The sequence below is a fragment of the Anolis sagrei genome, chromosome 2 (genome assembly GCF_037176765.1).
Source record: "Anolis sagrei isolate rAnoSag1 chromosome 2, rAnoSag1.mat, whole genome shotgun sequence".
Lineage (NCBI taxonomy): Eukaryota > Metazoa > Chordata > Lepidosauria > Squamata > Dactyloidae > Anolis > Anolis sagrei.
This window is the reverse complement of record NC_090022.1, coordinates 221,333,131-221,360,947: the sequence shown is the minus strand read 5'-3', so window position 1 is coordinate 221,360,947 and position 27,817 is coordinate 221,333,131. Positions and strand designations below refer to the sequence as shown.

General features: G+C 40.9%; 1 protein-coding gene across 2 annotated transcripts in view; it reads left to right on the top strand.

Annotated features, from left to right (window-relative positions):
* The window catches only part of DOCK8 (dedicator of cytokinesis 8), a 115,664-nt gene that overhangs the window by 46,308 nt on the left and 41,539 nt on the right, over positions 1-27,817 (top strand). The window contains exons 16-27 of one of the 2 annotated variants that reach the window (XM_060762249.2): positions 405-475; positions 1,494-1,632; positions 3,347-3,448; positions 3,904-3,999; positions 6,460-6,694; positions 8,221-8,385; positions 8,531-8,706; positions 10,445-10,540; positions 12,363-12,458; positions 14,168-14,317; positions 15,830-15,943; positions 21,276-21,431. In XM_060762249.2, coding sequence (XP_060618232.2) covers positions 405-475; positions 1,494-1,632; positions 3,347-3,448; positions 3,904-3,999; positions 6,460-6,694; positions 8,221-8,385; positions 8,531-8,706; positions 10,445-10,540; positions 12,363-12,458; positions 14,168-14,317; positions 15,830-15,943; positions 21,276-21,431 — 1,596 coding nt within the window. The remainder of the gene's footprint in view (positions 1-404; positions 476-1,493; positions 1,633-3,346; positions 3,449-3,903; positions 4,000-6,459; positions 6,695-8,220; positions 8,386-8,530; positions 8,707-10,444; positions 10,541-12,362; positions 12,459-14,167; positions 14,318-15,829; positions 15,944-21,275; positions 21,432-27,817) is intronic. The other variant, XM_067464423.1, reaches the window with a different exon arrangement.

Below are 27,817 nucleotides of genomic sequence, written 5' to 3'. Positions count from 1 at the left end.
GAATGCATTTTTTTGTATAGAAGCATGAAAATCTTTTTTCTGTCTCCTATTTGAAATGAACTTCATTTCCTTCTACTGGAGCCTTCCAATTTTTTCTGGCCTTAATTCAGTTCTTCCAGAAGCCTTCCAGACTTACAAGGCAATTTTCCATTCTGCCCTTTGATGAGCTCAATATAATCTTAAAATGTAGATGCTCCGGTGCCGTTCATTAAATAGACCCCTAATGTGCCAATTTAATGTTTACATTCTAATTTAATAGATCTAATAATTTGATATTGACAGCAAATGAAACCAATAGTTCTAGTACTTCAGATGTGTAGTTAATGCTAATGTGGTATAATTTCTCAACTGTAAGCTGTGAATCATCACCTTTCTGTTTTGTGACATTTTGTTTTGTTATGCAGATCATCTTTGGAAAATCCTCAGGTCCAGAATTTGTTAAAGAGGTTTGCACACCTGTTACATATCATAACAAGTAAGATTATCTTGGATATGAGAATGTTTGTGCAACATTGAATGTTAGGAAATGCTGTCTTTAAAAAAAGTTAGACTAAGTCAAGGAAGATTACAGGTTAAGAAGGTGTGTATTTGTATTGCTGATTAATGTTTCTTGTCCTTACACCTTTAAGGATAGGAAGAAAGACTTCATTATGAATAGAGAGCACTAGGAGTGTTCTAGTCCTATATCTCTGGCATATGTAAGCAGGTTACCATTAGAAAAGTCTTAGTGGAGAACTGTTTGCCTGTGACGGGGCAACATAGGCAGGAACCTTTAGAGAACCTTATTACCATTTTTAGGAACACAGAAAGTCGACTTATACAGGTTGAGCATCTCTTATCCAGAATTCCAAAATCTGAAATACTCCAAAATGGGTGATTGAGATGATGACGCTGATGGCTTTGCTTTCTGTTAGTTCAATTTGTGCATGCTTTCAGAAGAAATCTTCAAGAAATCTCCAAAATCTGGGGAAAAAAATCCAAATCCAAAACACTTCTGGCCGCAATCAGTTTGGATAAGGGAAACTCAACCTATAGCTACAGGACATTGACTAGCCCTCGCTTGAGAAGGGCTATGTCAGTGGATAGAGCATCTGTCTGAGTGAAAATTGATTGTGCTTGTGGTGCTGATAGTAATACTAGAAAAGGCTCATTACCCCAGATCTAACATTTCTGCAAGGATGGTCCAGTAAACGCTTCCTGTTATCTATAATGATGTTGGGTAAACAGCACTGTAGTATTACCATTGTTGAGTAATTGTGGGTTAGGCATCACATGAGGAACCCATGCCACAGAAGTGTGGGTTTGGAAGGGTGTGTGTATTACATAAATCTTCATTTGCTCCTGGTCTGCTCAAATCCAAGAAGACTGTCAAAATTTAGTTTAAGATATTTACAAACAATTCAATTTTATATTTTGAGTGAATAGATAGTGTTTCCAATTGTCAAGGATATCTTGATGAGAAATGCTTGTTTTATTTAAAAATAAAACTTCAGGTCTCCCGACTTCTATGAAGAAGTAAAAATTAAGCTTCCTGCTAGACTGACAGAAAAACACCACCTGCTCTTCACATTTTGCCACATCAGTTGTCAGGCCAAACAAGGAGGATGTGTAGAGACTCTCCTGGGATATTCAGTAAGTAATGTCTGGTTCGTGTCTGTGGCTTCTGGCGAAAAGAAATAGGCTACATCTTCTGTATAGTCATCTCTACCTCCTGAATTTCATTACAGCAATGTTCTCCTTGAAAACATGCAACAGCCAAACACAAAACTCTTCCAACTTCTTATGCATAGATTTCAAAAGACTGGAACAGTCTCATATGTCTGTAAAGCATGAGATTTTATTACTATAACACAGATTTTGGCAAGTTACTCCTTACATGCTTATAGGTATGAGATAGACAAATTGAGAGTGGTGCAAATGATGCAAGCACACAACATATAGATTTGACATTGATGCATGACATATGTGTCTGACACAATTCTCATAAATGTATCCTATGTATGTCTCATGTCACAAACTGGGAATGGACCTGTCCAATGACAACTAAGTTTTTGTAGTAAGAATGTAAAACTCACAGTCTATGTTGCTGGGCTGTGCCTTCAAATCATTTTTATTTACATTAACTCTAAAGCAACCCTATTACAGAATTTTCTGACTCACCAAAAGTCACCCAATGGGTTTCCATGGCCAAGTGAGGAATCAAATCCTGCAAGTTTGATACTTGGGCCATTGCACTACACTGGCTCTCTGACTTTTGTAAAATGTAAATCTCCATAACCATTTGGGAAATGGGATTCATAACCTTTCGGAGAAACCACTAGTCACAGGAAAGGCACAACCTTGTTAGAAGTCACAACATTTTTGGTAAAATGGCATTCACCAGCATTCATGCAAGGCGACTAGGTCTCTCAGCTGTTAAACTGATGTACCCAGGTATGACTTTGAAATGCTAGGGAAAAATATATGCCAGTGTACACACTCACAAACACAAACACATATATGTTCAGCAGAGTTTCAGAAGTGTCCCTTTAACTGCTCAAAAAATATCTACTTTTCCTTAAAATATATTTACTTTTAAATCATGCTCTTAGGAGACAAAATAAACAGTCTTCTTTAAAAGTAAGCGAGTTGGTTTATTCACAAAACTTCATGTATACAGCATACAGGCACTTTGTTTATGAATCCAGTTACAATAGGATTTTAAGTAGTTTCTCTGTGTAGGTAGCACAGGGCATCTTCCTTAGAATCAAAAGTCCATAATCCAAAGCATCTCTCTGTTTTGAGAGTCTAATGAGTCTCTAGCATACCGTTCCTGCAGGCTTCTGAAAGCAAACACACACTGACTTCTAAAAGCATACAGATGGCTTCTACTCTCTCTATGGGTTCTGCCAACTAAAATGGAGTCTGAGTCCTGAACATGTCTAGTTCTGGTCGCATGGTCTGCAGCCCCTCCCACAACAAAGAGGTTAGGTAAAATAGCAAAACAATATGCACATACAATACAGTAAGCAATTACATACATAACAAATAACTAGTGGAGGCTTGAGAAAATCACTATTTCCAGCAATGTATATACATTGGGCTGAACTCTCAAAAAGCTTTGATACACACACACACATATTTGGTTTCAGAATTAATTGTTCTTACAAGCAGCAAGTTTGTCTGGCTACACAACTACAAAGTAGCTATCAAAGGAATTCAACTATAAAGCTTTTTATAGTAAGCATTGTGAGGAGGAACACATGCTCTAATTTTCTTTTACTTGGGATATAATTATGTTAGATCAATATCTAGCCTCAGGTGCAGTAATGATATAACACTCTGTTTTCCCTTTCATTTGTTTCAGTGGCTGCCAATTCTGTTAAATGATCGTCTCCAGACAGGTCATTATTGCCTCCCTGTTGCCTTGGATAAACTGCCTGCCAACTATTCAATGCACTCAGCAGAGGTAATGGGGCCAAGCCAGTAAAAGAAACAGTTGAACAAATTAAAGAGATAGGGTTGACTTCCTTTGGCCCAGTCTTCATCCTTCATTTAGATAAAGAGTACTTGCGAATTTCCTTGTCCTCAGTGAGAAGGACCATTCTGATGTATCCAAGACACTTGTTTAAAATGCTCAAATTCTACAACTTTTTATATTTTGGAAATTCTTTGTATAAAAATTGTGCCAAAATCCTTTTCATGTGCAAAAAGCATTCTTTTTGCACATGAAAAGGCATTTTAGCACAAATAACTTCTTTTAAAATCCTCAAAGAGTTTTTCCTCAAAACAAAGGAGGTTTTGAACACATTAATTTAATACAATGTACTACAATTGTTCTCAACTTGCGATAAATGTATTATGAGTGAGCTATTAATCAATTTTGTCTCTATACCATCTGATTGACTTGTCTCTTCAATGCAGAAAGTTCCTCCACAGTCTCCACCAATTAAATGGGTTGAAGGACACAAAGGAGTGTTCAATGTTGAAGTACAAGCAATATCGTCTGTTCATACACAGGTAAGAGATTTCATTTGTATTTGAAACCTGGCATTCTGATCCCAACCAGGCCAGACTCAGCTGGAACTCCTTACTTCCTGCTTCACAATTGGAACAAATATCTTAAGTTACCAAGAACTCTGTTTAGAATTCATGTAAGTTTCATATTTCAATCTCAAGAAACTCAACCAGAAACACAGTATATTTTCTTTATATGTGTAGTTCTGTGATCTCTCTCTCAGAGTATTTTAAAAGCAATTGCATCGCAAGGATTTAAGTTGCAGTTTGAAAAAGAAGACTATAATATAGAGTTCCATTGTGCTCCAAACAGGGGTGTCAAAGAAGCTCCTTGGGGAGAAACAGTATCATAATTCCCAGTACAGACATCTCTGTAGAAATGCCAATGACATGGACTGGGGAGAAGATGCAAACTTCCACATAAACCTGGCACCTAATCTCTCTATTTTTTCTTGTTTTCGGAGTGAAGGACTGGCAAATTGAACATGTTTGAGTTAAGTGTCCTCCACCCAGGCAAGCAATGCACAGAGAATGTGCATCGTTATCCGGGAAGTTGCCCTGGCATGCAGAGCAACGTTTAAATCCCTTGGTATTTGCCATCTTAGCAATGAAGTAGGAATACTAGACAAAGAAGAATTCCGAGCTACTGCTATAAGCGCGGATGAAGAGATCTGGAGGCGGTTGACCAGCCGCGGTCTATTTATAATGTACTGGGGAGTGTGCGCGGGGCCAACCGCCGATTCTTTTGAATTTTTAACTGAAGATTCCAGAGCGATGCTGCGCATGCGCAGAAGTACCATTAGTGCGAATTCACAGCACATCACTAGGGAAACTACGGTTACAGGCAAGCAACCTCTCATTTCCACATAAACCTGGCACCTACTTCAATGCAAACATCCCTCTTCTATAGACTTGACGTCCTGTTAATCTTTTTATACCAGCTGAGATTAGTGGAAATGACACTTGAAATATTACTGTTTGCAACTATGGTGCATTTGAAAAATCGACTAAGCCTACGAAAGCTTATGTTATAACTTATTTCTCTACAAGATTTTGCACTTAGTAAGGTTGCTGGGAATGTCTTATTATAATAGATGGAAAACATGTCTCCTATAAGGAATATGTACTTTATTATAAGGGATGTCTTCTCTCTGGGAGTCAAAAGTTTTTCTTTTATATGCACTTAGCTGGATGCCTAAAAATCCCAAATTTTTGGTTTCAGCTCATAATGAAGACAGAGTTATATGTATAATGTAATTTATAATGTGGACAATGTGTCAGCTTCACAGAGGAATATATTACTTAAGTTAACTGAAATTACAGTAATACTTTTTGTTTTGTATTTAGATAGAAAACAAATTTCTACTTTCTCAATGTTAATTTTATATGTCATGAATTACCTGAGTGTTTAATGTTTCAACAATAGTTACTTGTTGGGTTGCTGTTTCCGGGCTGTATGGCCATGTTCCAGAGGCATTCTCTCCTGATGTTTTGCCCACATCTATGGCAGACATCCTCAAAGGTTTTGAGGCCTGTTAGATACTAGGCAAGTGAGGTTTATATATCTGTGGAATGTCCAGGGTGTACCATGGACATTCCCTATACCATACAGCTGTGGACAAATCTACCTTGAGACCACCAAAAGCAGCATTGCTCAAACACGAAACAAGGACTAATTCAACCAGAGAAGTCAGCCATCGCAGAGCACTTGATGAACCAACCTGGACACAGCGTATTATTGGAGAACACAGAAATGCTGGACCACTTTAACAACTGCCATGTCAGACTACACAGAGAAGCCATTGAAATCCACAATCATGTAGACAATTTCAACAAAAAGGAGGAAACAATGAAAATGAACAAAATCTGGCTACCAGTATTAAAATACTCTAAAATCAGGACAGTAAATTAAGAGCAACACTTAAAAACAGGGGAATTCCAGACAGGAAACAATCAGGGCCAGCTAACACCTCCCAACAAAGGATTCCCCAGGCAGGAAACAGACAGGCTTTGAAACTGCAAGGCCATTCAATGCTAATCAAAATGGCCAATTGCAACATTCACACTTGCCTCAAGCAGACAAGAATTCTTTCTTCTACCCTGGACATTCCACAAACATATAAACCTCACTTGCCTAGTTTCCAACAGACCTCACAACCTCTGAGGATGCCTACCATAGGTGTAGGAGAAAGGTCAGGAGAGGATGCCTTTGGAACATGGCCCGGAAAACTCACAGCAACTCAGTGATTCCAGCCATGAAAGCTTTCAACAACACATTGAATAGTTGCTTGTGTCTGTAATATGCAGTTTAGATATACAGTATATATGACAGTAGGTTTGTAGTTATAATGGCAAAAAAGGAACCTGTTGCAGGAGAAGAGGAACAAGAGGGTGGAGAGAAGGTGGCATTTTGGTCTGAAAAGTTTGTTGTCTCCTTTTTCCTTTTTACTCTTCTTTTTATAGGACAATCACTTGGAGAAGTTCTTCACTCTGTGCCATGCACTGGAGAACCAAGTTGCCTTTCCCATCAGAGTGTTGAATGAGAAGATCACAGAAGCTACTCTTGAACATGAGTTGAAACTCAGTATTATCTGCTTGAATTCTTCCAGACTTGAGCCTCTTGTGTTGTTTCTGCACCTGGTATTAGATAAGCTGTTCCAACTATCTGTCCAACCCATGGTTATAGCTGGACAGACAGGTAACTGTTTACTACACTGTTCTGTTGATCGCAAAACCCATCAAACTTGCTGATAGATACATATAATATTTATTTGTATCCTGTCTTTCCCCAAGGACAGAGAGCCCTAGTGTTGTATACATGATAAAAAAAGGTAAAAATAAAATCAAATAGAAATGGGTATGGATAAAAACATGCAAAAAACATATCATGCTGAAACACAGATAAATACACTACTATGGTATTGAAGCCTTAAACTCCGCAGAGTTTAAGATCATCTGGGCAGGTGCATTGGCAGAGAAGGTCCTTCTCAGTGGTGGCCCCTCAGCTGTGGAATTCCCTCCCCAGGGATATTAGATCAACCCCCTCTCTCCTGACCTTCCACAAGGGAGTGAAAACGTGGCTTTGTGACCAAGCCTTTAGAGAACTTGAGCAATAGATAGACTAAGAACAATGTGCAATGACCATTGGAACAGCCTGGATTACGCTCATGGATTACATTTTTTTATTGTTTTTAAATGTTTTAATTGTTTTTAATTTACTTTTGAATTCTATCTTAATATTTATTTAAGTTTACATTGTGTTTTAAGGCAACAAATCGTTGCCTTATGTAAAGCTACCTTGAGTCCCCTCCGGGATGAGAAAGGCAGGGTAAATAAATAAATATTGAGTTAAAAAATAAATCAAATAGAAATAGAGCTCCATTAAAGGCTTCTGAAAATATGGAACAATTAATACAATGTGTGCTGGTGAAGAAATTGTGTTAATTGGAGTTCGCTTTTGGATAATAAACCAACACTTTGCTGGATGATCAAGCAACATTGAAAAGGGATGAAAGTTCTTAATTTGCCTATGGAATTTATAAAAGAGGACTGTATAAGATTGGTTTCTAGCATAACTGTAAAGTTAATGATGTTGGCTGCCCTGAACATAATGGATTGTGCATTTGTTAGTGATTTTGTCACATCGCCTTCCGAATGTCTTCATTCTGTATTCCTCTACTGCCATCTTGTTCTATTTAAACAGATAATTCTTTCACCATTTCCTAAACAGAAGTGAAAAGCATTATGCTAGAGATACTGAAAATAAGTTTATCTCAGTGTAGAATTAAGTTCATTTCTCAAGCTATGTCTGATTTAGAAGAAAAATGCCAGTATTATCTATGGACTCAGCCAGGTGAGACCAATCTCACCCAATTAAGACATGGGTCTTCAGTTTATGGGTCAGAACCCACTACTGTGTTGTCACCTGACGGAAGATGAATCACAATAGTAGCTCTATCTCTATAAACACTGCTTAAAAATAAAGAAGAGAGTTTAAGTAAGCCTTGTATGGATTTACCTGGCAAACTGTCTATTTCATTACCAGGTTTAACTAGAGTATAGTCTCAGATTAAATCAGCACATGGACACCCAACTGTGCAACTGTCCAAATACCTACAGATGAGATTAAAGAGAGAGAATGCCCAGTATGAGTCTTTAAATAATTCTACCCATTTATGACAATGAATAGCAGAAGAAACTGACAATGTCCCTTTTTATTTCTAGCCAACTTCTCCCAATTTGCCTTTGAATCTGTTGTTGCCACAGTGAACAGCCTTCACAACAGTAAAGATCTGAGCAAGGACCAGCATGGAAGAAACTGTCTCCTAGCGTCTTATGTCTACTATGTGTTCCGTCTTCCTGAAATTCAAAGGGAGGTTCTCAAACTAGGTATTGGTCATTTCTAAACAGTAACTGTTGCGTGAATGTTCTGTTGGTGTGTTTTGAGGAGATATCATCGATGCAGTTCTTACTCATTTGTAGTCAAATTCTATGGCTCTTTACTAAGTTCCAAGAATGTTTTCCCTCTTGGCAGGTACATCAGGAGGTGCAAGTCTACCTGAGTCTCGTTATTACACATATGGCCGAACCACAGCTGTTTCTGTGGGCTCTCGACTCCTTCAGAGCCGGGCGACCAGCTGCAGCAATCCTGATATTGCAGGGATGCAGACTGCTACTGATGAAGAAGTTCATAACATCATGTCCTCAAGGGTAAGAGGAGACAATAAAGTCCTGCACTTCTAGACAGCCAGCGTTGCCTCATAAAGCAAGCACATCACATGCATTATTTAATGATTCTATAAGAATCATTATGTTCCTAAAGTTTACAATTATTTGGTAAATCAATGAGCTGTTCTTTTATGAAACTCCGAGGCTCCGTATGACAAAGAAACCACTCCTGTCAATAATTCTGTTAATATCTCCAAAGCTGTCATACAATGCTGAAACCACTGCACCATGCCAACTCTTATAGTAATTAACACTATGCAACATGATTTTTGTTCCTGGGTTATAAATGTCATTTCCTAATTGGTTCTATCATTAAAAACATGGAAAAAGTTTGTTAAACTACAAAAATTTTGTTTTTGCAGGGCATCCTGCATTTCCTATAGTTTTTCAATAAATATAGAGTCTCAGCCCATTCAACATACAGTAGAGCAGGGGTCCTCAAACTAAGGCCCGGGGGCCAGATGCGGCCCCCCAAGGTCATTTACCCGGCCCTCGCTCAGGGTCAACCTAAGTCTGAAATGACTTGAAAGCACACAACAATAACAACAGTCCTATCTCATCAGCCAAAAGTAGGCCCACACTTCCCATTGAAATACTAATAATTTTATATTTGTTGAAATTGTTCTTCATTTTAATTATTGTATTGTTTTAAGTGTTTTTGCACTACAAATAAGATATGTGCAGTGTGCATAGGAATTCATTCATTTTTTCTTTCAAATTATAATCCGGCCCTCCAACAGTTTGAGGGACTGTGACCTGGCCCTCTGTTTAAAAAGTTTGGGGACCCCTGCAGTAGAGTCTCAGTTATCCAACATAAACGGGATGGCAGAGTGTCGGACAAGTGAAAATGTTGGATAACCAAGGCTCTTCTGTAAGAGGTGGCCAAGCTCCTGCTTCTGCCACCGTTGCTGCCCTTGCCGCCCTCGCTCACTTACTCACCTTCCTTACTTGCTCACTCACCGGGACGTTTCCCAGTGGCAGAACCAGGACTCGGCCTGGTGAGTAAGCGAGCGACAGAGGAAAGGGCAAGGGAGTGAGCAAGAGAGGGCAGCAAGGGCAGCAGCACTGCCACCGCCGCCTTTGCTGCCAGAACAAGTGGGGTAGGGAGGACTGAGGACAGGTGAGCGATGGAGGGCGGCAACGGTGTCAGCGTAAGGTAATATGGAAGTGGAATAAGTGGAAGTCGGATAATCAAGTCTATACTGTAGTTTGTGGCAGCTACAAAAACAAAGTTTCTAGAGAGTAACAACTACAAAGTAGGTACCACACAATTAAACAGGAGAAAACACTTTCAAAAAAGGAACAGAAAAAAATTCACATTTTGTTACATAGTGTAATAAATGCATCTGATTCTGAATTTCATGAAATTTGTTGCAATGCAGAGTGTAAATATTAGAAATACAGTAATAAATCGGGCCACAGGAGGGCAGTCAAGTATTTATAATGTTTAAAGAGAATCTAACACTTTCCAATGCACACTTCATATAATTCCCCAGAAGCTTGCCTTTTGTCTTTCTTTTTGTCTTTTTCTTTTTTGAAATTGTTGAGTTCTAATACCTAAATCCTAAACGATTTACTTAGAAGCAAGTCCAGCTTAAATCAATGAGACGAAGGCCTTGTTCTCCAGGTTACTACTTTCTCTCTTCCTTTCCTGCTTCAACTGACTCATTTTCCCATCCAATCATTCTTTTTATCTATGGCTTCTGGTCATTCTCTCCAGATTGTAGATCGGAGCTACAACCGGATGTCTTACTATAGTGCGCCCAGCAGTGATATGTCCAGCCCTTGTACAAGCCCTCGGTCATCCAGTAAAAAGGTAGACTGCCACATAATGCAACACCAGTCATGGTCAAACTTTATAAATAGAGCTCAAATACTATTTGCAGGCCATTTTTTATAACAAATATTCCTGTTGGGGGTTGAGGACATTGTAAGGATTTTTCTTTTTCAGAAGAGGAATATTTGGACAAAACAGTAACCTGCCAGTCAAAATTCAGATATCAAAACTTTCATCAGCCATCCCATATCTTTCATTGGGGCCCCTGGTGGCACAATGGGTTAAACGCTTGTGCCAGCAGGACTGCTGACTGAAAGGTTGGTGATTCAAATCCGAGTAGTGGGGTGAGCTCCTGTCTGTCAGCTCTAGCTTCTCAGAGAAGCCTCCCACAGGATGGTAAAACATCAAGGCATCCTGGGCAATGTCCTTGAAGATGGCCAATTCTCTCACACCAGAAGCGACTTGCAGTTTGTCAACTTGCTCCTGACACACACACACACACACACACACACACAATTTTTCATTAAATATCAATTTGAGCCAGAATAGTGATACATAATGTAGAGATGAAGGAGAAATACACCAACATCCATTTTGGAACCAACATAGTAGATTTATTTATTTATATCCTGCCTTTCTCCCAGTATTGGATTCAAGACTAGCATTAATAAAAATATCAATGTACACATTATTTAAAAAGTGATTTGTCTGCCCCTAATATGAAGTTGGAAGACATTATATACATTTGAAATAATTTGAGCTGTGTTCATTATAGTTCTTACTAAGGAGTAACCCTCACTGAGTACACTAGGATATGCTCCTGCATAAATGCAGAGAGGATTGGATTGTAGATTGTTTTCCAGGTGTCTTGTTCAATGTAAAAGTGTTAGAGGCGTATCATCTTAGAGATTTCTTCCAAAATTCAGAACACATTCATCTTTCCATAGTAGAGCAGGAAAAAGAGCAAAAGTCAAATTATGACAGAATCAAGTTCTTTAACAGATAATATTAGGAGATTTGGCAGGAAAACATCTTAAGATGTATTTTTCATGTTTTTCTGGGACTTAGGAATGGTTGGAAGTTGTTGTTGTTATGATTATTATTATTTATACCCCGCTTTATCTCCTCAGAAGGGGACTCAAAGTGGCTTAACATAAAAGGTTCAGCATAAGTTCAATATTTAAGAGGCGTGTGGAAAGGCCAGCCTTGCCAACAGGCAAATGAAGGGGAAATTAGTACTGCACTGTTTTGCTGTTTAATCTTAAATGTAACAGTTCATACAACCAGTCAGCTATGCATTCAGTTTCCTATTAAAGCCATATTTGAAATACATGTACCTGCTTCAAATATGATGCCTGCACAATGTATCTTTCTGCTTTAACTAAAACCTAAGACTCTTGTGTTGTTTTATGTGACAGTCTCCTTTTCCAAAAGATTTCCATTGTAGAACTACCTAGTGGCAGCTTGGATGTGCATAAACCAGCTTTTCTACGCTAGCTCTTTGCCACATGTTATTATCTGTTTAAGATGTGCACATTTAGAGTGATTTTGAAGAAATGAGCTTTGATAGTTGTTTCTAAATTTTGACGTGCTTTGTTCCTGCCATTGGAAAAAGCATGACCGCGATAATTGTTACCCTGTTTTTCTGTGTGCTGTTCAACTCTCCTTGATCTCTAACTTTGTAGTGTTGAAAGCTACAGTATAACTTTTTGCTGCCATGGGACCTTTTATTTCATGTTCCTTTGTACATGTTTGCATACATTAATTCTATGTGCTTCAGTTTTGGATTTGCTCTTCTCAGATATGACTTATGGTAAAAACAGGGTTCATGTACATTTTGCTTTTTAAATATACCCTGTAGCATTTCCACGAAGAATTAGCACTTCAGATGGTGGTCAGTGCTGGCATGGTGAGAGAATCTGTCTTCAAGTATTCCTGGTTCTTCTTTGAATTATTGGTAAGAATTTAAACTGGAATTTTACTTTTAGTAGCAAGGGAATTCAGTCATGTTAGTGTAGTGGTTCCCAGCCTGTGGGCCATGGACCACCAGTGGGCTGCAAGAACTAAAATATGGTCAGCAGCCTCTTCATTACTACACTGTTGCAATGAGAGCAACTGGCCTTGCAAAATCTTCTTATAGTGACGAGGCTTATTAAATATGGTTTTCTATGGCCAACTGCTGAATGGCACATGTTCTATGCCAGAAGCTATAGCTGATGTGGTCTATCCAATGCAGATTTCTGAATCAGCATCTCAAATAACCAAACCAAATCTAAAGTTGACCAAAAACTGATTTGTAACCCCTTTGGTACTAATGTTGGAGAATGGTCTCTGATCAAAGTGGCCCCTGGTCAAAAAAAGGTTGGGAACCACTGGGCAGATCTATCTATTCCTAGAGAACACCTCTCTAAAAACCTGGTCTTTCCAATGCCTGTAGAGGCTCCATTAATTTCATAGGATTTTCTTAGACAAATAATAGTCAAATATAGGATTTCTCTGTCTCCCAACCAAGTACTAACCAGGACTGACATGCACAAAATTGTTAAAAGTGCATTCATGTTTTGTGTATAAGGTATACAGGAAATGAAATTTGTGTTTAGACTTGGGTTCTATCTCCAAGATATCTCATTATATCATATATACAAGTACAAATATTCCAAAATCTGGAAAAAGGAGCCTGAAATCCAAACACTTCTAATTCCCAAGATTCCAGATAAGAGAAACCTGTTTTTCCCTGTTGCCCACTCATGCTCAAACAATCTCAGAGGGAACCAGGAAACCTGAAGAGGTAGCAGACATATTTGTCCCTGTCACTTAAACAACTTTTGTTTCACCACATTACTAGTATCCTGGCGAAACCCTTTCATTGCTAAGCTTCTAATGATCTGTATGTCAGCAAAAGAGCACAGCAAGGAAATTGATGTAGGAGAAGTGACTGCTCATACAGTAAGATACAATAGGCCAGTAGTTCTCAACCTGTGGGTCCTCAGACTCCCAGAAATCTGAACAGCTGGTAAAATGACTGAGATTTCTGGGAGTTGTAGGCCAAAACACATGGGGACCAACAGGTTGAGAACCACTGTAACAGGCAAACAAGTGTACTTAAAATAACCAATTATATGAAGTTCTACACATTTAGTGTCACACTTAAGTCAGGCCACCAATTTTAAGATTTTCTACAACTATGGGCCAGAGGTGTACCATAAAGTGAAAGACTGTTGCATACATATATAGCACTATAAATGTAGCTCAGTTTGATCTTTCGAAAGCTACTTTTTTAGATGATACAGTAATTCCCCAGAAAATATAGTTCCCGGTTGCAGGTTTTAGAAAGTAACTTTAAAAGCGCTCTCTTGAACTCTCACAAGTGGAAAAATAGTGTTATTAAACATATCCAACACCATATTTAAATCAATTTGGAGAGTTGGTGTGTTATTATATACTTCAGTTCTTGAACTTAATCCCAAGATTCTAAGTTCGGAACGTGCTTTCATTTATTTTTGCATGCTTGTATTTAGCTGCAGAGATTTTGAGACTGTAGAGTGAGGGGAAAGCATGGGGAGGGCTTTTTAGGAATGCTTCCAAATGTTTTAATTCTTGGATGTCTCCCTTTTTGGTCTTGACTGAAATAGTCAAATTTAGTAAAACGTGTTTGTTCTCTTGAAGGTCAAGAGCATGGCTCAGTATGTTGATAACATGGAGAAACGGGATACTCCCCGCAGAAGTCGATTCTCCAGTCGCTTCAAGGATGACATCACCACTATAGTCAATGTGGTTGCCTCTGAGGTTGCAGCACTTTTAGTGAAACCACAAAAGGTAATTTCCTGGCCTTAGAACAAGCAAATAAATCTGTCACCAAGAGATGACATTCTAGTTTTGTTCAAGACATACCCTTCTCATCATTGAAATCAGTTTCTAATTTTCATTCTGTCATGTTTCTGTCGAAATTCTGGATTATTGTGTCATTCCTGTGTACAAAGGGCAATCATCCCCAACCTAGAGCATCCAGATGATTTTCTTGGTGGCTGTTGCAAATTAACACTTTGGGAGGGCACCACTATGGGGAAAACAAAGCAAGAGTAAGAACACATAAGAAAAGTTCTCTGATCAACGGTTTGCCCAATTTAGTAACAAATTTCCTGTAGTGATCAAGCAGATACTTCCAGGGAATCCCAGAGTAGGATGCGGAGGCAATAAGTCTCTGTAGTCATTTTATTCTCAGGTAGATGGAATTCAGAAACATACTGACTGTTAGGTACTACATTTGTCTTCTCTCAGTTTGCCTTGTGCTCTTTAAAAGCCATCTCAGTTGATGACCATTACTATATCAAGTAGCAGATATCACAATGTACCTATACATTGTGAGAACAAGTAGTTCAGTTGTCTGTTCTGACTCTCCCCTATATCAACTTCATTGGATAATTCTGGGCTCTGCTATAATGAGAGAAGGTGAAAAAACATCTCTCGATCTACCTTCTTACACCAAGTGTAAGACAGATATTCTCATGCATGTCTATAACCATTTGGACATACGCTTGGTGCATTCTAAGTCATTTGTTGTTTAAGGAGACGACTGTGCGCAAATGCATTTTAGCACACTTCTGACTATGGCACTCTCTTCCTGCCTGTTGTAGTCTAACTTCTTATATTTCCAATAATAGCAGGATAAGAATACTTTAAAATATCCTAACAGTTATGTATCGAAGTACACACATGCTAATGATTACTTACTTTAGAGGCCTATCTGACATATTATAATAGAGCTCAGAGTTGCCATCTTCCCAGTTGACATCTGTAATGAGTCTTTAATGGATTGATGTGGAGGTGTTTATAGATAGTCATATTAATTTCCCTTTTGTAAAGAATTTTACTTGTAAATTAGGAACACCCAAATTGGCTCTTTAAAGATTGTTGAACTACAACTCTCATCAATCTTAGCCAACATAGCCAATGGGGAAGAATGATAGGAAATACAGTCCAGAAGCAGTTAAAAAATCCACAAACTACTGTTCAAATTGCTGTTAACTATCAAGACAGGTATAATTTCTACAGCATGGAAAAGTTATTTTCTTGGACTAAATCCTCAGAATCTTTCAGATAACTGATTCCGGGAGTTGTAATAAAAAGTAACTTTCATAAACTCAGTTTATATCTTATAACTGCGCTTGTTATTCCTGCTCAGCTGGGCTTCACCAAGTAAGTAGAGCAGGTAGGAAATAGGAGGTTGGCACATGGGTCAAATAATATCTTTATTGTATAGATCCTACCTATGTTTAAAAAATAAAATCTAATTTTGAAAACTCATATCTTTTTATTTTATTTTAAAAGGAAAACGAACAAGCAGAAAAGATGAACATTAGCTTGGCATTTTTTCTATATGATCTTCTTTCTCTAATGGATCGTGGTTTTGTGTTTAATCTCATCAAACACTACTGCAATCAGGTAGGCCTCACCTGAATGTGAATCATAATGCTATAGTGTCCACCATATTCAGTGGGGATTGTTCCCACAAGGACACTTAATTTGGGTTTTCTCTTAAGAACATTCACCTTCCTTTTCAAGATTGTCATGAAAATACAGACCAGAAGATTGCAAATAAGATAATTTACTTACTTAGGCGATCCCTCATTGCCTGAGTAGGATAATCCTCCAGGGTGGGTCCGTAGGTGACTATGGAGTCCTGTTCTTGATCTGCAACTTCTCCCACAGTGAGGGCATTGGTTTCCAGGTGGAAGGCGGTTGGCTTGACGCGCCTTCCTCTTGGCACGTTTCTCTTTTTCACCCTCCATTCATGCCTCTTCAAATTCTGCAGCACTGCTGGTCACAGCTGACCGCCAGCTCGAGCGCTCACAGGCCAGTGCTTCCCAGTTCTCAGTGTCTATGCCAGAGTTTTTAAGGTTGGCTTTGAGCCCATCTTTAAATCTCTTTTCCTGTCCACCAACATTCCGTTTTCCATTCTTGAGTTGGGAGTAGAGCAACTGCTTTGTAAGACGGTCAGGCATCCGGACAATGTGGCCGCTCCAGCAGAGTTGATGGCAGAGGACCATCGCTTCTTCCCAAGAGATTTGCAAAATTTTCTGGAGGCAGTGCTGATGGAATCATTCTAGGAGTTGCATGTGACGTCTGTAGACAGTCCACGTTTCGCAGGCATATAGCAGGGTTGGGAGGACAATAGCTTTATAAACAAGCACCTTGGTATCCCTATGGATGTCCCAGTCCTCAAACGCTCTCTGCTTCATTCAGAAAAAATGCTGCACTCGCAGAGCTCAGGCGGTGTTTAGGGCACATTTTCTATCCCCTTCCCTAGGTGGGGTGAGCAGAGTGGATCCTCAAAAGGGCTGCTCAGTCATGGATACAGCTGCCGAGCTACTCAACTGCTTCGGACCTTGAGGTAGAACAACTGAGTCCGTATCCACTGCCCATGTGCCAGTCTGTGACTAGGGACTTCCATATTTCACAGTCCTGCCCTCGTCGCCACTCGCTGATCGCCATGGGACTTCTGTTGGTTTGTTTTTATTTTCCCTTGGAAGACGCCTGTGCGTGAATTTTTTTAATGTGTGGAGGTCAGTGCACAACTGATCAACACACAGTCTTCACAGAGTGAGGTTCCACGGCTGGCATAGTTTAACAAGATGGCCATGGCTTCTCAATCTGTTGCAGCCTTCTTCCGCCTTCACAGCCATTGTAACATGTACCATGTTATCCTCTGCCTGCTCCGTCGTTGAGGTCTTTTGGTCTTCGGACTGTGCTTGGTCTGGAACCTCCCCCGCGGCCACTCCTGGGAGTGCATGACTCCAGTCGTTGTGCCCGCAGGTTCATTGGAACACGCAAGCCCCCTCACCATGACAAGGTGACAGTCCATCAAGGGGGAAATAAGATAAATCATGGATTGATGAGCCCCATCCTCAACAGACCAGCTTCTGGTCAGCTTTCCCTCCACAATAACAAAGGATCAAACCAGTATCTGTTCTTCGTAATTTGATTTGCTAAAATTGATTTGCAGTCTTGTCTATTAGCTTCTTTGGAGCAGCAGAGTCACTTTCTGAAAAATGTTCCAACATCAAACTCTTCCTATAGATGGCACAATAACTCATCAGGGAGAACCCTTGTCAGACTTCCAGACATACCTTCTACACATACTTTCCAATATTTCAGAGAGGAAAATCAGCACCACCATCTTCTTTCCTACATCAGTTATTATTATGATTATTATTATTATTACTACTACTACTATGTTTATGTTTATGTTTATTTATATCACGCTTTTTCTCTCCTTATGGAAATTCAAGTGCATTGCTTGATCTCAGAGCAACCACCCTTGCTCTCACTTTTTTGTTATGGGCCAGTTTCTGCTGCTATATCCTTATTCCTCTCCCTCTGAGACCTACCAAAGCATGGGCTGTTGCTCCCATCCACTTGCTTGGCTGTAGGAACATCACAGGGCATGGCTTGACTTGCCAAAATGGAGCCAGGGCAAATGCATCAAGAAGAAAGCTATCTCTTCCTAAGGCTCTGCAGATTAGCATGGTTGGTGAAAGCTTCACTCAGTCAGGTGAAGGAAATGACAAAGACAATGAGAATGGTAGTGACATTCCTGTGTTGTTACTGGTGCATAGCAGTGACCATGATGATGGCACCTGCTGTTTCCTCCTATTTTTTCTTTCTGCAGCAGCCACCACTCTACACAGACTCCCACAAACACTTGCCTCAACACTAGTTTCATGGTTGCTTTTTTGCGGGGAGGAGGAAATCATCAATGAGCCAAGGAAATAGTGGTATTGGCTGATCCCACTTCAATTTGTGCGCTAGGAAGAGGAGGGAAGAGCAACTTCCATCACTGCTGAGCATCAGCAATATAATGTTGCCAAAAACCTGAGTAGCTGTTCTCATTATTGCGGCTGCTGCATCTACCACCTGAAAGATTGCTAAGGACTAGGTAACCCCCCTCCTGCTCTTTTTTGGCTTTTATTTCCTCACTCTGCCTTTGCTAACAAGGCAAGTGGACATGCTTTACCTTTGCCTCAGGAGGACCTGCTCCAGATAGTGGAACTGTAGACACTCTAACTACATTCCTTTCGTTCCTTTAATGAAATATTGTGCTTAGATTTAGGAGTGTTAAATTGGGACATTTGAAAATGGGAGACTAGATAGGTTAAGTATTACTATCCTACCTAAGACAGGATAGTTATAGATATGGCATGAAGACATGAGGTAATATAGTTGAAGTTTTCTGGATGCTTTCTAAAGTGGTATAGGCCCAGGACAGTATAAGAAAATTGTCTTCCTGAATGAGCTTTTTGTCTAGTAGAGTGCTATCACAGAGAGCAGTATGTAATCACATTTTTCTTGAGCTCAATTATTGTCAGATTCAGCGTCAGTCTTTTCTTCCACTAATACTCAAGGATAGGTAGCTTCTTCAAACAAATATTTTCAGGTTCTTCAAGAGTCTACATTTTTTAAATTCTAGACTGAAGAACAGAGACGGGCAACCCATGGCTCACAGAGTCTGCACAGACTCCCAAACATAGTTTTTGCTACAGTTGAGGGTTAACATTTTCATTTAAAAAACAAAAGGCAACATGGGAAATGCACCTTCTATTTTAACAGATTTTCACATCTTGAAAGCCATCAGAAATACAAATATGTGTTGAAAAAAATGTTTGTGCTTCCAACATAATTCATTTTCAAAAGAAAATTGGAGGGAGAGGAGTTTGTCTCCACATCCATAATGAAATGGTAGGGCGGCCCATGTAACTATTTCGAAAAAGCACTCATATTCCTCAGGGACTGGGGTGACAGTTATGTTCTCGTCATCTAATATATCTGAGAATTTAGACCAAGTGAAGACATCTGTCCTTGCGCTTTGCTACTCTGCTGCTGAATACACATGCCCAGTGTGGAATACATCTCACCATGTCAAAACAGTGGATGTGGCTCTTAATGGGATGTGCCACATTATCACAGGAGAAATTATACTGTTTAGCCAGTATCACAGCACCTGACAGCCATCAGGAAGTAGCAATCAATAATGAAAGGACCAAGGCAATGACATCTCCGGCCCATCCTTTGTTCGGATATCAGCCAGCAAGCCAATGCCTTAAATCAAGAAATAACTTCCTAAGATCTACAGAGATACTTTCAGGACACCTCAGCAAGTGAGAGTCCAAAAGTGGCAGGCTAAAACCCGGAACCTCAATCAGTGCTGAGACTCGATGAGAAACTCCCTTCTGGGCACACAGAAGACTGGGTGACTTGAAAGGTGCTGAACAGGGTGCTCCGGCACCACAAGATGCAGAGCTAACCTTAAGAAATGGGGCCATAAAGTGGAGACCACAACATGTGGAGTGTGGAGAAGAGCAAACCACAGACTACTTACTACAATGCAGCCTGGGCCCTGCCACATGCACTGTAGAGGATGTTCTCACATCGACACCAGAGGCACTCCAAGTGGCCAGCTTCTGGTGAAATGACATGTAGTATAATGCCAAGTTTTTAACTTTGTTTGTGGTTTCTCTATACAATATAACTGTATTCTCAATTTGCTTCTGACATGATAAATAAATAAATAGCCAATGTAACAGTTTGACAATGGCAAAGTCTTGAAGGAATCGGAGGAGCAAATCTGTTATTTACACCCTTTGCTATAGGATTGTGCTTGCCTTCCCACCACTTGTTTAAAATGAAGTTTATGTGTGTATCTACTCTGAAATGAATGATAACAAAATAATGTTTTCCTCCATGAACCCAAAATCCAGACTAAGTGATCTCTGTTCAGCTCTAATTCTTGTCAATCCCTCTTATACTCTGTTGAAGCCCCAGCAAAATATAGATCAAGGCAAAAATGTTTACTTGCATTTGAATGCCACAAAGAAACAAGGCTGCTTTGTCTGCTGGTGGCTGTATCCCAGAATTTCCCTTTCTAGCTCCATCAAAGCAAGTCACTTAGCTCTATCTTTTGTCCACATACCGTTTTAGACATCCAAGCAAAAGAAAGAAAGGTTCTTTAATCAACCTTCTGCGCCCAAAATTGAACTGATGACAGATTAGCTACTTTTCTTGGGTAGAGCTAACAGGTGTAACACAATAGTACAAAGAGAAACTGCTATGTTGGAGTTTATCTGTTTGTTTTACACAGATAACAATTTCTGGAGTTATTTTTAATTTAACAAGATGGGGAAGTACAATGCAAAATTATTTTCCAGACAGATTTGCTGAAGCATTTTATTAATGGACAAGCAGACAGGAAAAAAAATACATTCCAACAGAAAGCATTTAATAGATAGCAAAATAGAATGTGCAAAGATTTAAGGGAGCATTTTTCAATATATGGGAGCCCCCAGTAGCACAGCGGGTTAAAGTGCTGAGCTGCTGAACTTGCTGACCAAACAGTTACAGGTTCAAATCCGGGGAGCGGGGTGAGCTCCTACTGTTAGTCCCAGCTTCTGCCAACCGAATAGTCCAAAAACATGCAAATGTGAGTAGGTCAATAGGTAGTGCTCCAGTGGGAAGGTAACAGTGCTCCATGCAGTCATACTGGCCACATGACCTTGGAGGTGTCTACAGACAACGCCGGCTCATTGGCTTAGAAATGGAGATGTGCACCAACCCCCAGAGTCGGACATGACTAGACTTAATGTCAGGGGAAAATCTTTACCTTTACTTTTTCTGTATTTGAATTTTCTGGGCTAATATTAGTAAACAAAAGCATTATATTTCTCTCTATGCAACTGTTTATTCTTTGTGTTTTCTTTATTTGTACTTTTTTACTTTTCAGTTGTCAAATAAATTGAACACTGTTCCAACGCTGATTTCCATGAGACTGGAGTTTCTGCGAATTCTCTGCAGTCATGAACATTACCTCAACCTGAATCTTTTCTTCTTGACTTCATCCTCTGCTCCAACATCACCCTCTCCTTCACTTTCGTCCCAGGTATTATTCTACTTGAATTATATAGCAAACGATGTTTGTATGGTGAAAGTTGTGTAAACCTACAATATAGACAATGATTTACAGTGCATCATGTTGCTTCTCATTGATGAATCCTTAAGCACACAATAATAAAGCTTTTGGGATCTTTATTTTATTTCCTTCCATATAGCTGTGGGACATAGCTATATGGACATAGCTACATGTTGCTGTGGGACATAGCTACATGTTGCTTCTTATTGATGAATCCTTAAGCACACAATAATAAAGCTTTTGGGATCTTTATTTTATTTCCTTCCATATAGCTGTGGGACATAGGGACATTGGGGACACACTTACTAAGCACACTTCCTCTCCCTAATACTTTCAGCAAACAGTGTCAGATGCTGAAGGATGACGAGCAAACAGGTTTATATTTAAATCCTGGCTTTATGAGGTTTTCTACATGGTGTGGTATAAGGCATAATCCTATCCTTCAGGTCAGTTAGCCAAATATGGTACACACATGAGGCAGCTCATTAAAAGATCTGAGAAGAGTTTATTTGTGGGTAGACAACTGTATACACGTAGGGACTTGGGTGAGAACCCTGCTTGATTCAAGTTTCTGATCTTATAAAGAACCAATGTATATAAAGTGTATGTCAGACACAGCCCTTCTGACTTTGTAATGAACTTGCAGTGACTAGTGATCCCATTATTCCTCATCATGTTTACTAAAAGGCGAAAGATTTGTATTATCTGAAGAGAAACCAGACTTGTTTCTCTTCAGATCGTATAAATCTACCACTTTTTCCTCATCATGTTTACTACACACAGGGAAGGCTATCTGTCTATAGATAGTTCCAAGAATTGACACCATCTCTTCTTAATATACCAGGTTACTTGCATTGTGGCAGACATTCCTGCAAGTAGCAGAGTGGGATACAGAAGCTCTACTCCTAGTCTGTGTATACAAATTGGATTGGTATGCAGCAGGGAGGAAGGGTTGTTATGGCACATACCTCACAACGTTCATTCAAGAGCACCTGCCAAAATTGTTGCTCTTTGAGCACAAGCCTTGGTTTTGCAGATTTCATTCCCTCTGGCAACAATGTTAAAAAACTGAAGTCATCTCAAGTTTCCAGATTTTAATTTGCTCTAAAGCAGTGATTCCCAACCTGTGCTCCATGGAGCTCTGAGGGCTAAGGCACTTCCAAGGAGCTCTGTGGCTGCTCCAGGAAATTAAATAAATTAAAACTGAATAAAATTAAAGAATAAGAAACAAAAAGTAGAATCAAAATAAGAAAACTAGAAATTACATTCTGAACATGATGAGCAGAAATCTAGTTTGAGTTATTGAATTTTGTAAGAATTTGTATGTACAGCCATATTTTGATAATAACGTGTATTGGAGGTAGAGAATAAATTGAGATATTATGGTATATTCCAAAGTTTTAAATAGTTTAATTGCAAGGATATTCCATAATTGCTTAGTTATCTCTTTACTTTACATTCTATTGCTATCTATCCCCTCTTCCTCCCACGGTAACACTACTTCTAAACACCATTAACTTGTAAGACATATGGTAGGTCTAAGGGCCTCTGCCATAGAAATTGATTCTAAAAAGGCCCCCACAAGTCAAAAAGGTTGGGCATCACTACTCTATAGAGAAGCAATGCATCTGAATTCAACTATGAATTCATGGCCTTGAATTAAACACTAAACCAGGCATGGGGAAACCCAGGCCCGTGGGCCAGATGTGGTCCTTTGGGTTCTTTGCCCCAGGCCCACATCTGCTTTTGCCTCCCCTTCAGTATGTGGTTGCAGTGGCGCACCACATCCCTGGGGGGGGGGGGGGGCAAGGCAGAGACACGCCTGTGCCATGCGCTCACTGGAGAGCACTCAGCAGCAGTGTGTTTCTCTCCTCTGGGCCCAGGGAGAGAAACATGTAGCTTCCAAGCGTGCTTCACAACGGTGTGTTTCTCTCCTTCCTCTGGGCCCAAGGAAAGCAGGCCGCTGCCTTCCTGGGGCCTAGATAAGAGCCAGGGAGAGAAGTAAGCAGCTATCAAGCAGCGGCGGCGTGATTGTCTCCCTGAAGACAGACCCGCCCCTTTCCTCTCCTGGCCCAGTCCCTCCGAGGCCCCTGCCCTTCTGCCCCAAACCGCCCCTTCCAGCCCTGACTCTGCCCCTTTCAGCCCTGCCCCTTCCAACCCTGGCCCACCCCTTCCGGACCATGACCCACACTCCCTCCCAGCCAGGTCCACAAAGTGGCCTCAGGGCAAAAAAGTTAGCCCATGCCTGCACTAAACCCACTGAATCTCTATTCCTTTTGCTTTCTTTTTTAAAATTGTCTAGCTAACATAGTGCTTACATTTGTACTGGGATGATTTGCATTGTTACCACATCTAAACAGTGGGAATTGTAGATTTACAAGGTCTTTATTCCTCTCTGTCAAAAGTCCTGGTGCCTCACCCTAGGATTCTGTAGCACTCAGCTATGGCACATTATAGTAGTGTCAAACTAAATTATTTCTACAGTATATATGCACCCCATGTTTCTAAAGCTATATATTATTGGCATTTTGTGTTTCTTTGGAGCAGTTGCCATGTTAAGATATTAAAATAAACTTGATAATTGAAAATCATTTGAATCCCATATGGTTCAGGTGCGGTAACAATGCAAACCACCCCAATACAAATGTAAGCATTATATGTTAGCTCAACAATTTAAAAGAAGGAATAAAGAGAAAGTAGTTGTGTGGACACAATTCCTTTAATGGGCAACTGGAAAGGCATCAATAGCAGTTTATTTTGAGTGGGTTTTTTTTTAGTAAAACACACACATACGTAACAATGATGGTACTAAGTTCTCCTAATTTCTAATATTTGGAAAGCAAATGTAAAATAACTGTGCTCAGAGATACTGTTCCCATTTGGATAATTTCACATGTCCCAGGCATCCAAAGTATATTAGGACAGCATTAGTGAAGTTGAGATCAAGTGTTGCACAAACAAAGAATAGACAATCACACAGCAGTCTTCAAGAACAAATACTGCACAAAGCAGCAACTGCTTTTAGCTGCAGTGAAGATACAATCCAAGTTGGCAGAGATTTTGTAAGGAGAGTAGCATTGCTCAGCTGGTAGCCAACTACAGTATTAAATGGCACAATAAAAGCAAAAGGCATTGCTGAGTTTAGTTCACCTTTCCTTTTGAGGTCATTCTTGCCCACACAAAAAGAGATGGAGTCCTGACTTAACAGAAAGAGATGTCTTGAATTGCTACCTTCTTTGTTCAAACCATCTCAAGTTGTGTTTTACTAAAAGGATGGGTTTTTTTAAAGTTAGTATTTAGTTTCCAGCTCTTGGAATCAGCACCAAGCAAGCAGGTTAGGACAAGTCTCAGCACAGGTTGTTGTTGTTGTTTTGTTTATAATGTTACTTTTATCCCACCCTTCCCTTGATCCAGGGCGGGATAAAAACAAAGTTAATCAAAAAAATAAACCTCAGGCTCTCGATTTAATTAAGACATGACATGAAAGAAAAAAGGGGGTGGCAGTGTGGAAAGGGGCTATGTACAGTAGATATTGCCTCTGCTTCTGGGCCTAGGCAGTATGGAAATGTGCCTGCCTCTTCGTCCCTGTCTAATGCCAGAATAATGGAGGGAAAGCCTTTCATCTGCTTCTGGGCTTATGCTTGATAGATTTGTGCCTGCCTGTTATTCTGTCCCTCCAAGGTCAGGACATTGGCATTTAGAATGGAGGGCCTCTAAGCATGATAGAACTTGCCTGCTTCTTCTTTGCCCTCTCTAAGGTCAGGGCAATGGCAGTTTATTATTTATTTATTTATTTGGGGTTCTTGTACCCCGCCCTTCTCACCCCGAAGGGGACCCAGGGCGGCTTACAGCTGCAAGGCGCACTTAGACGCTTGCTACACAAACAATCATCACAAAAAATATAACAGTACAAATTCCCACAATTCAACATTATCCAATAAAATCAGTAAAATGATAAAATCAGTAAAAACAATACAAACCTGGATCTTCCTCCTACCCATCAGTGTACAATTAACTCAAAGATCTGTTTTGGTTCCATTTCGACAATCCTGCCGATCTTACACATCTGATTGTCTTATTTGGTTGTCATTGTCTAATTGCCTGGTTGCCCAAAGGCCTGGTTCCACAGCCATGTCTTCACCCTCCTCCTGAAGGAGAGGAGGGTTGGTGCTGTTCTGATTTCCCCCGGGAGTGAATTCCACAGGTGGGGGGCCACCACTGAGAAGGCTCTGCTTCTCGTCCCCACCAGCCTCACTTGTGAGAGTGGTGGGGTCGAGAGCAGGGCCTCCCCAGATGATCTCAAACTCCGAGGTGGGACGTAGAGGGAGATACGTTCGGACAGATACACTGGACCAGAACCGTATAGGGTTTTGTAGGATAAGACCAGCACCTTGAATTGTGCTCGGAATTGAACCGGCAGCCAGTGGAGCTGGCACAACAGGGGGGTGGTATGCTCCCTGTATGTCGCTCCGGTGAGCAATCTGGCTGCCGCACACTGGACTAGTTGGAGTTTCCGAACAGTCTTCAAGGGCAACCCCACGTAGAGCGCATTGCAGTAGTCTATCCGGGATGTAACAAGAGCGTGGACCACCGTGGCCAGATCAGACTTCCCAAGGTACGGGCGCAACTGGTGCACAAGTTTTAATTGCGCAAAAGCTCTCCCGGCCACCGCCGAGACCTGTGGTTCCAGGCTCAGCGGCGAGTCCAGGATCACTCCCAAGCTGCGAACCTGCGTCTTCAGGGGGAGTGTAACCCCATCCAGCACAGGCTGTAACCCTATACCCTGTTCGGCCTTCCGACTGACCAGTAGGACCTCTGTCTTGTCTGGATTCAATTTCAATTTGTTAAGGAGTGACAGATCTGGACATCATCTGCATAGAGATAACACCGCAGTCTGAAACTCCGAATGATCTCCCCCAGCGGCTTCATGTAGATGTTAAACAACATTGGGGACAGAATAGATCCCTGAGGGACTCCACACGACAATGGTTGTGGAGCCGAACAGGTGTCACCCAGTAACACCTTCTGGGACCGTCCCTCAAGAAATGACCGGAGCCACTGCAAAGCAGTACCCCCAAGTCCCATTTCTGTGAGTCGTCCCAGAAGGATACCGTGATCGACGGTATCGAAGGCCGCTGAGAGGTCCAGGAGAACTAACAGGGACACACTCCCCCTGTCCAGTTCCCTGCGCAGATCATCTACCAAGGCGACCAAGGCTGTTTCCGTTCCATGTCCCGGTCTAAAGCCAGACTGTGCCGGATCAAGATAATCAGTGTCTACCAGAAATCCCTGGAGTTGAGCTGCCACACGTTCCAGGACTTTGCCCAAATAGGGGAGATTGGAAACTGGCAGATAGTTGTCTAATTGAGTGGGGTCCAGTGATGGTTTTTTCAACAGCGGTTTGATAATAGCCTGTTTTAGGCTCGCTGGAATCTTGCCCTCCTGTAAGGAGGCATTAACCACCACCTTCACCCACTCCGCCAAACCCCCTCTGGCTTCTTTTATAAGCCAGGATGGACAGGGGTCTAGGATGCATGTGGTAGGCCGCACCTCTCCAAGGATCCTGTGCACATCCTCAAGCTGAACTAATTGAAAAGAATCCAACAAAACTTGACAAGCAGATGCTCTCGTTACATTCTCAGAGACTGCAGGTAAAGTGGTGTCAAAACCCGACCGAATCCGCCCAATTTTATCTGCGAAAAATCGAGCAAACGCTTCACAGCGAGCTCCAGAGCTGTCAGGGATCTCACTTTTCGGCGGATTTAACAGACCCCTGACAACTCGAAAGAGCTCAGCTGGACGATTCTTCGCAGATGCAATATTGGCAGCGAAAGATGTTTTTTGTGCTGCCTCTATTGCCACACCGTAGGACCTTAAGAAGGTATTCAGATGTGTTTGGGTTGATTTAGTCGGGTTACTGCGCCACACGCGCTCTAGCCACCTCTTCTTTCGCTTCATTGCTGCCAGCTCCTCAGTAAACCAAGAAGCCGGGTTAGCTCGGTTACTCGAGAGGGGGCGTTCTGGAGCGATTGTGTCGATTGCCCTAGTCATCTCGGTGTTCCAGTGAGAGACCAAGGCATCGACAGGGTCGCCAGCCAGGGAGGTGGGAAATTCCCCAAGAGCCGTCAGGAAACCACTAGGATCCATAAGTCTCCTGGGGCGGACCATTCTAATGGGTCCACCACCCCTGCGGAGGTTGGGAGGAGCAGTCAGTCTAAACCTAATCAGGTGGTGATCGGTCCATGACAAAGGAGCGATGGTTAGCTCCTCCACCCCGATACTATCACCCCATCCCTGCGAAAAGACCAAATCCAGTGCGTGCCCAGCGATATGGGTGGGACCAGATACTAGTTGGG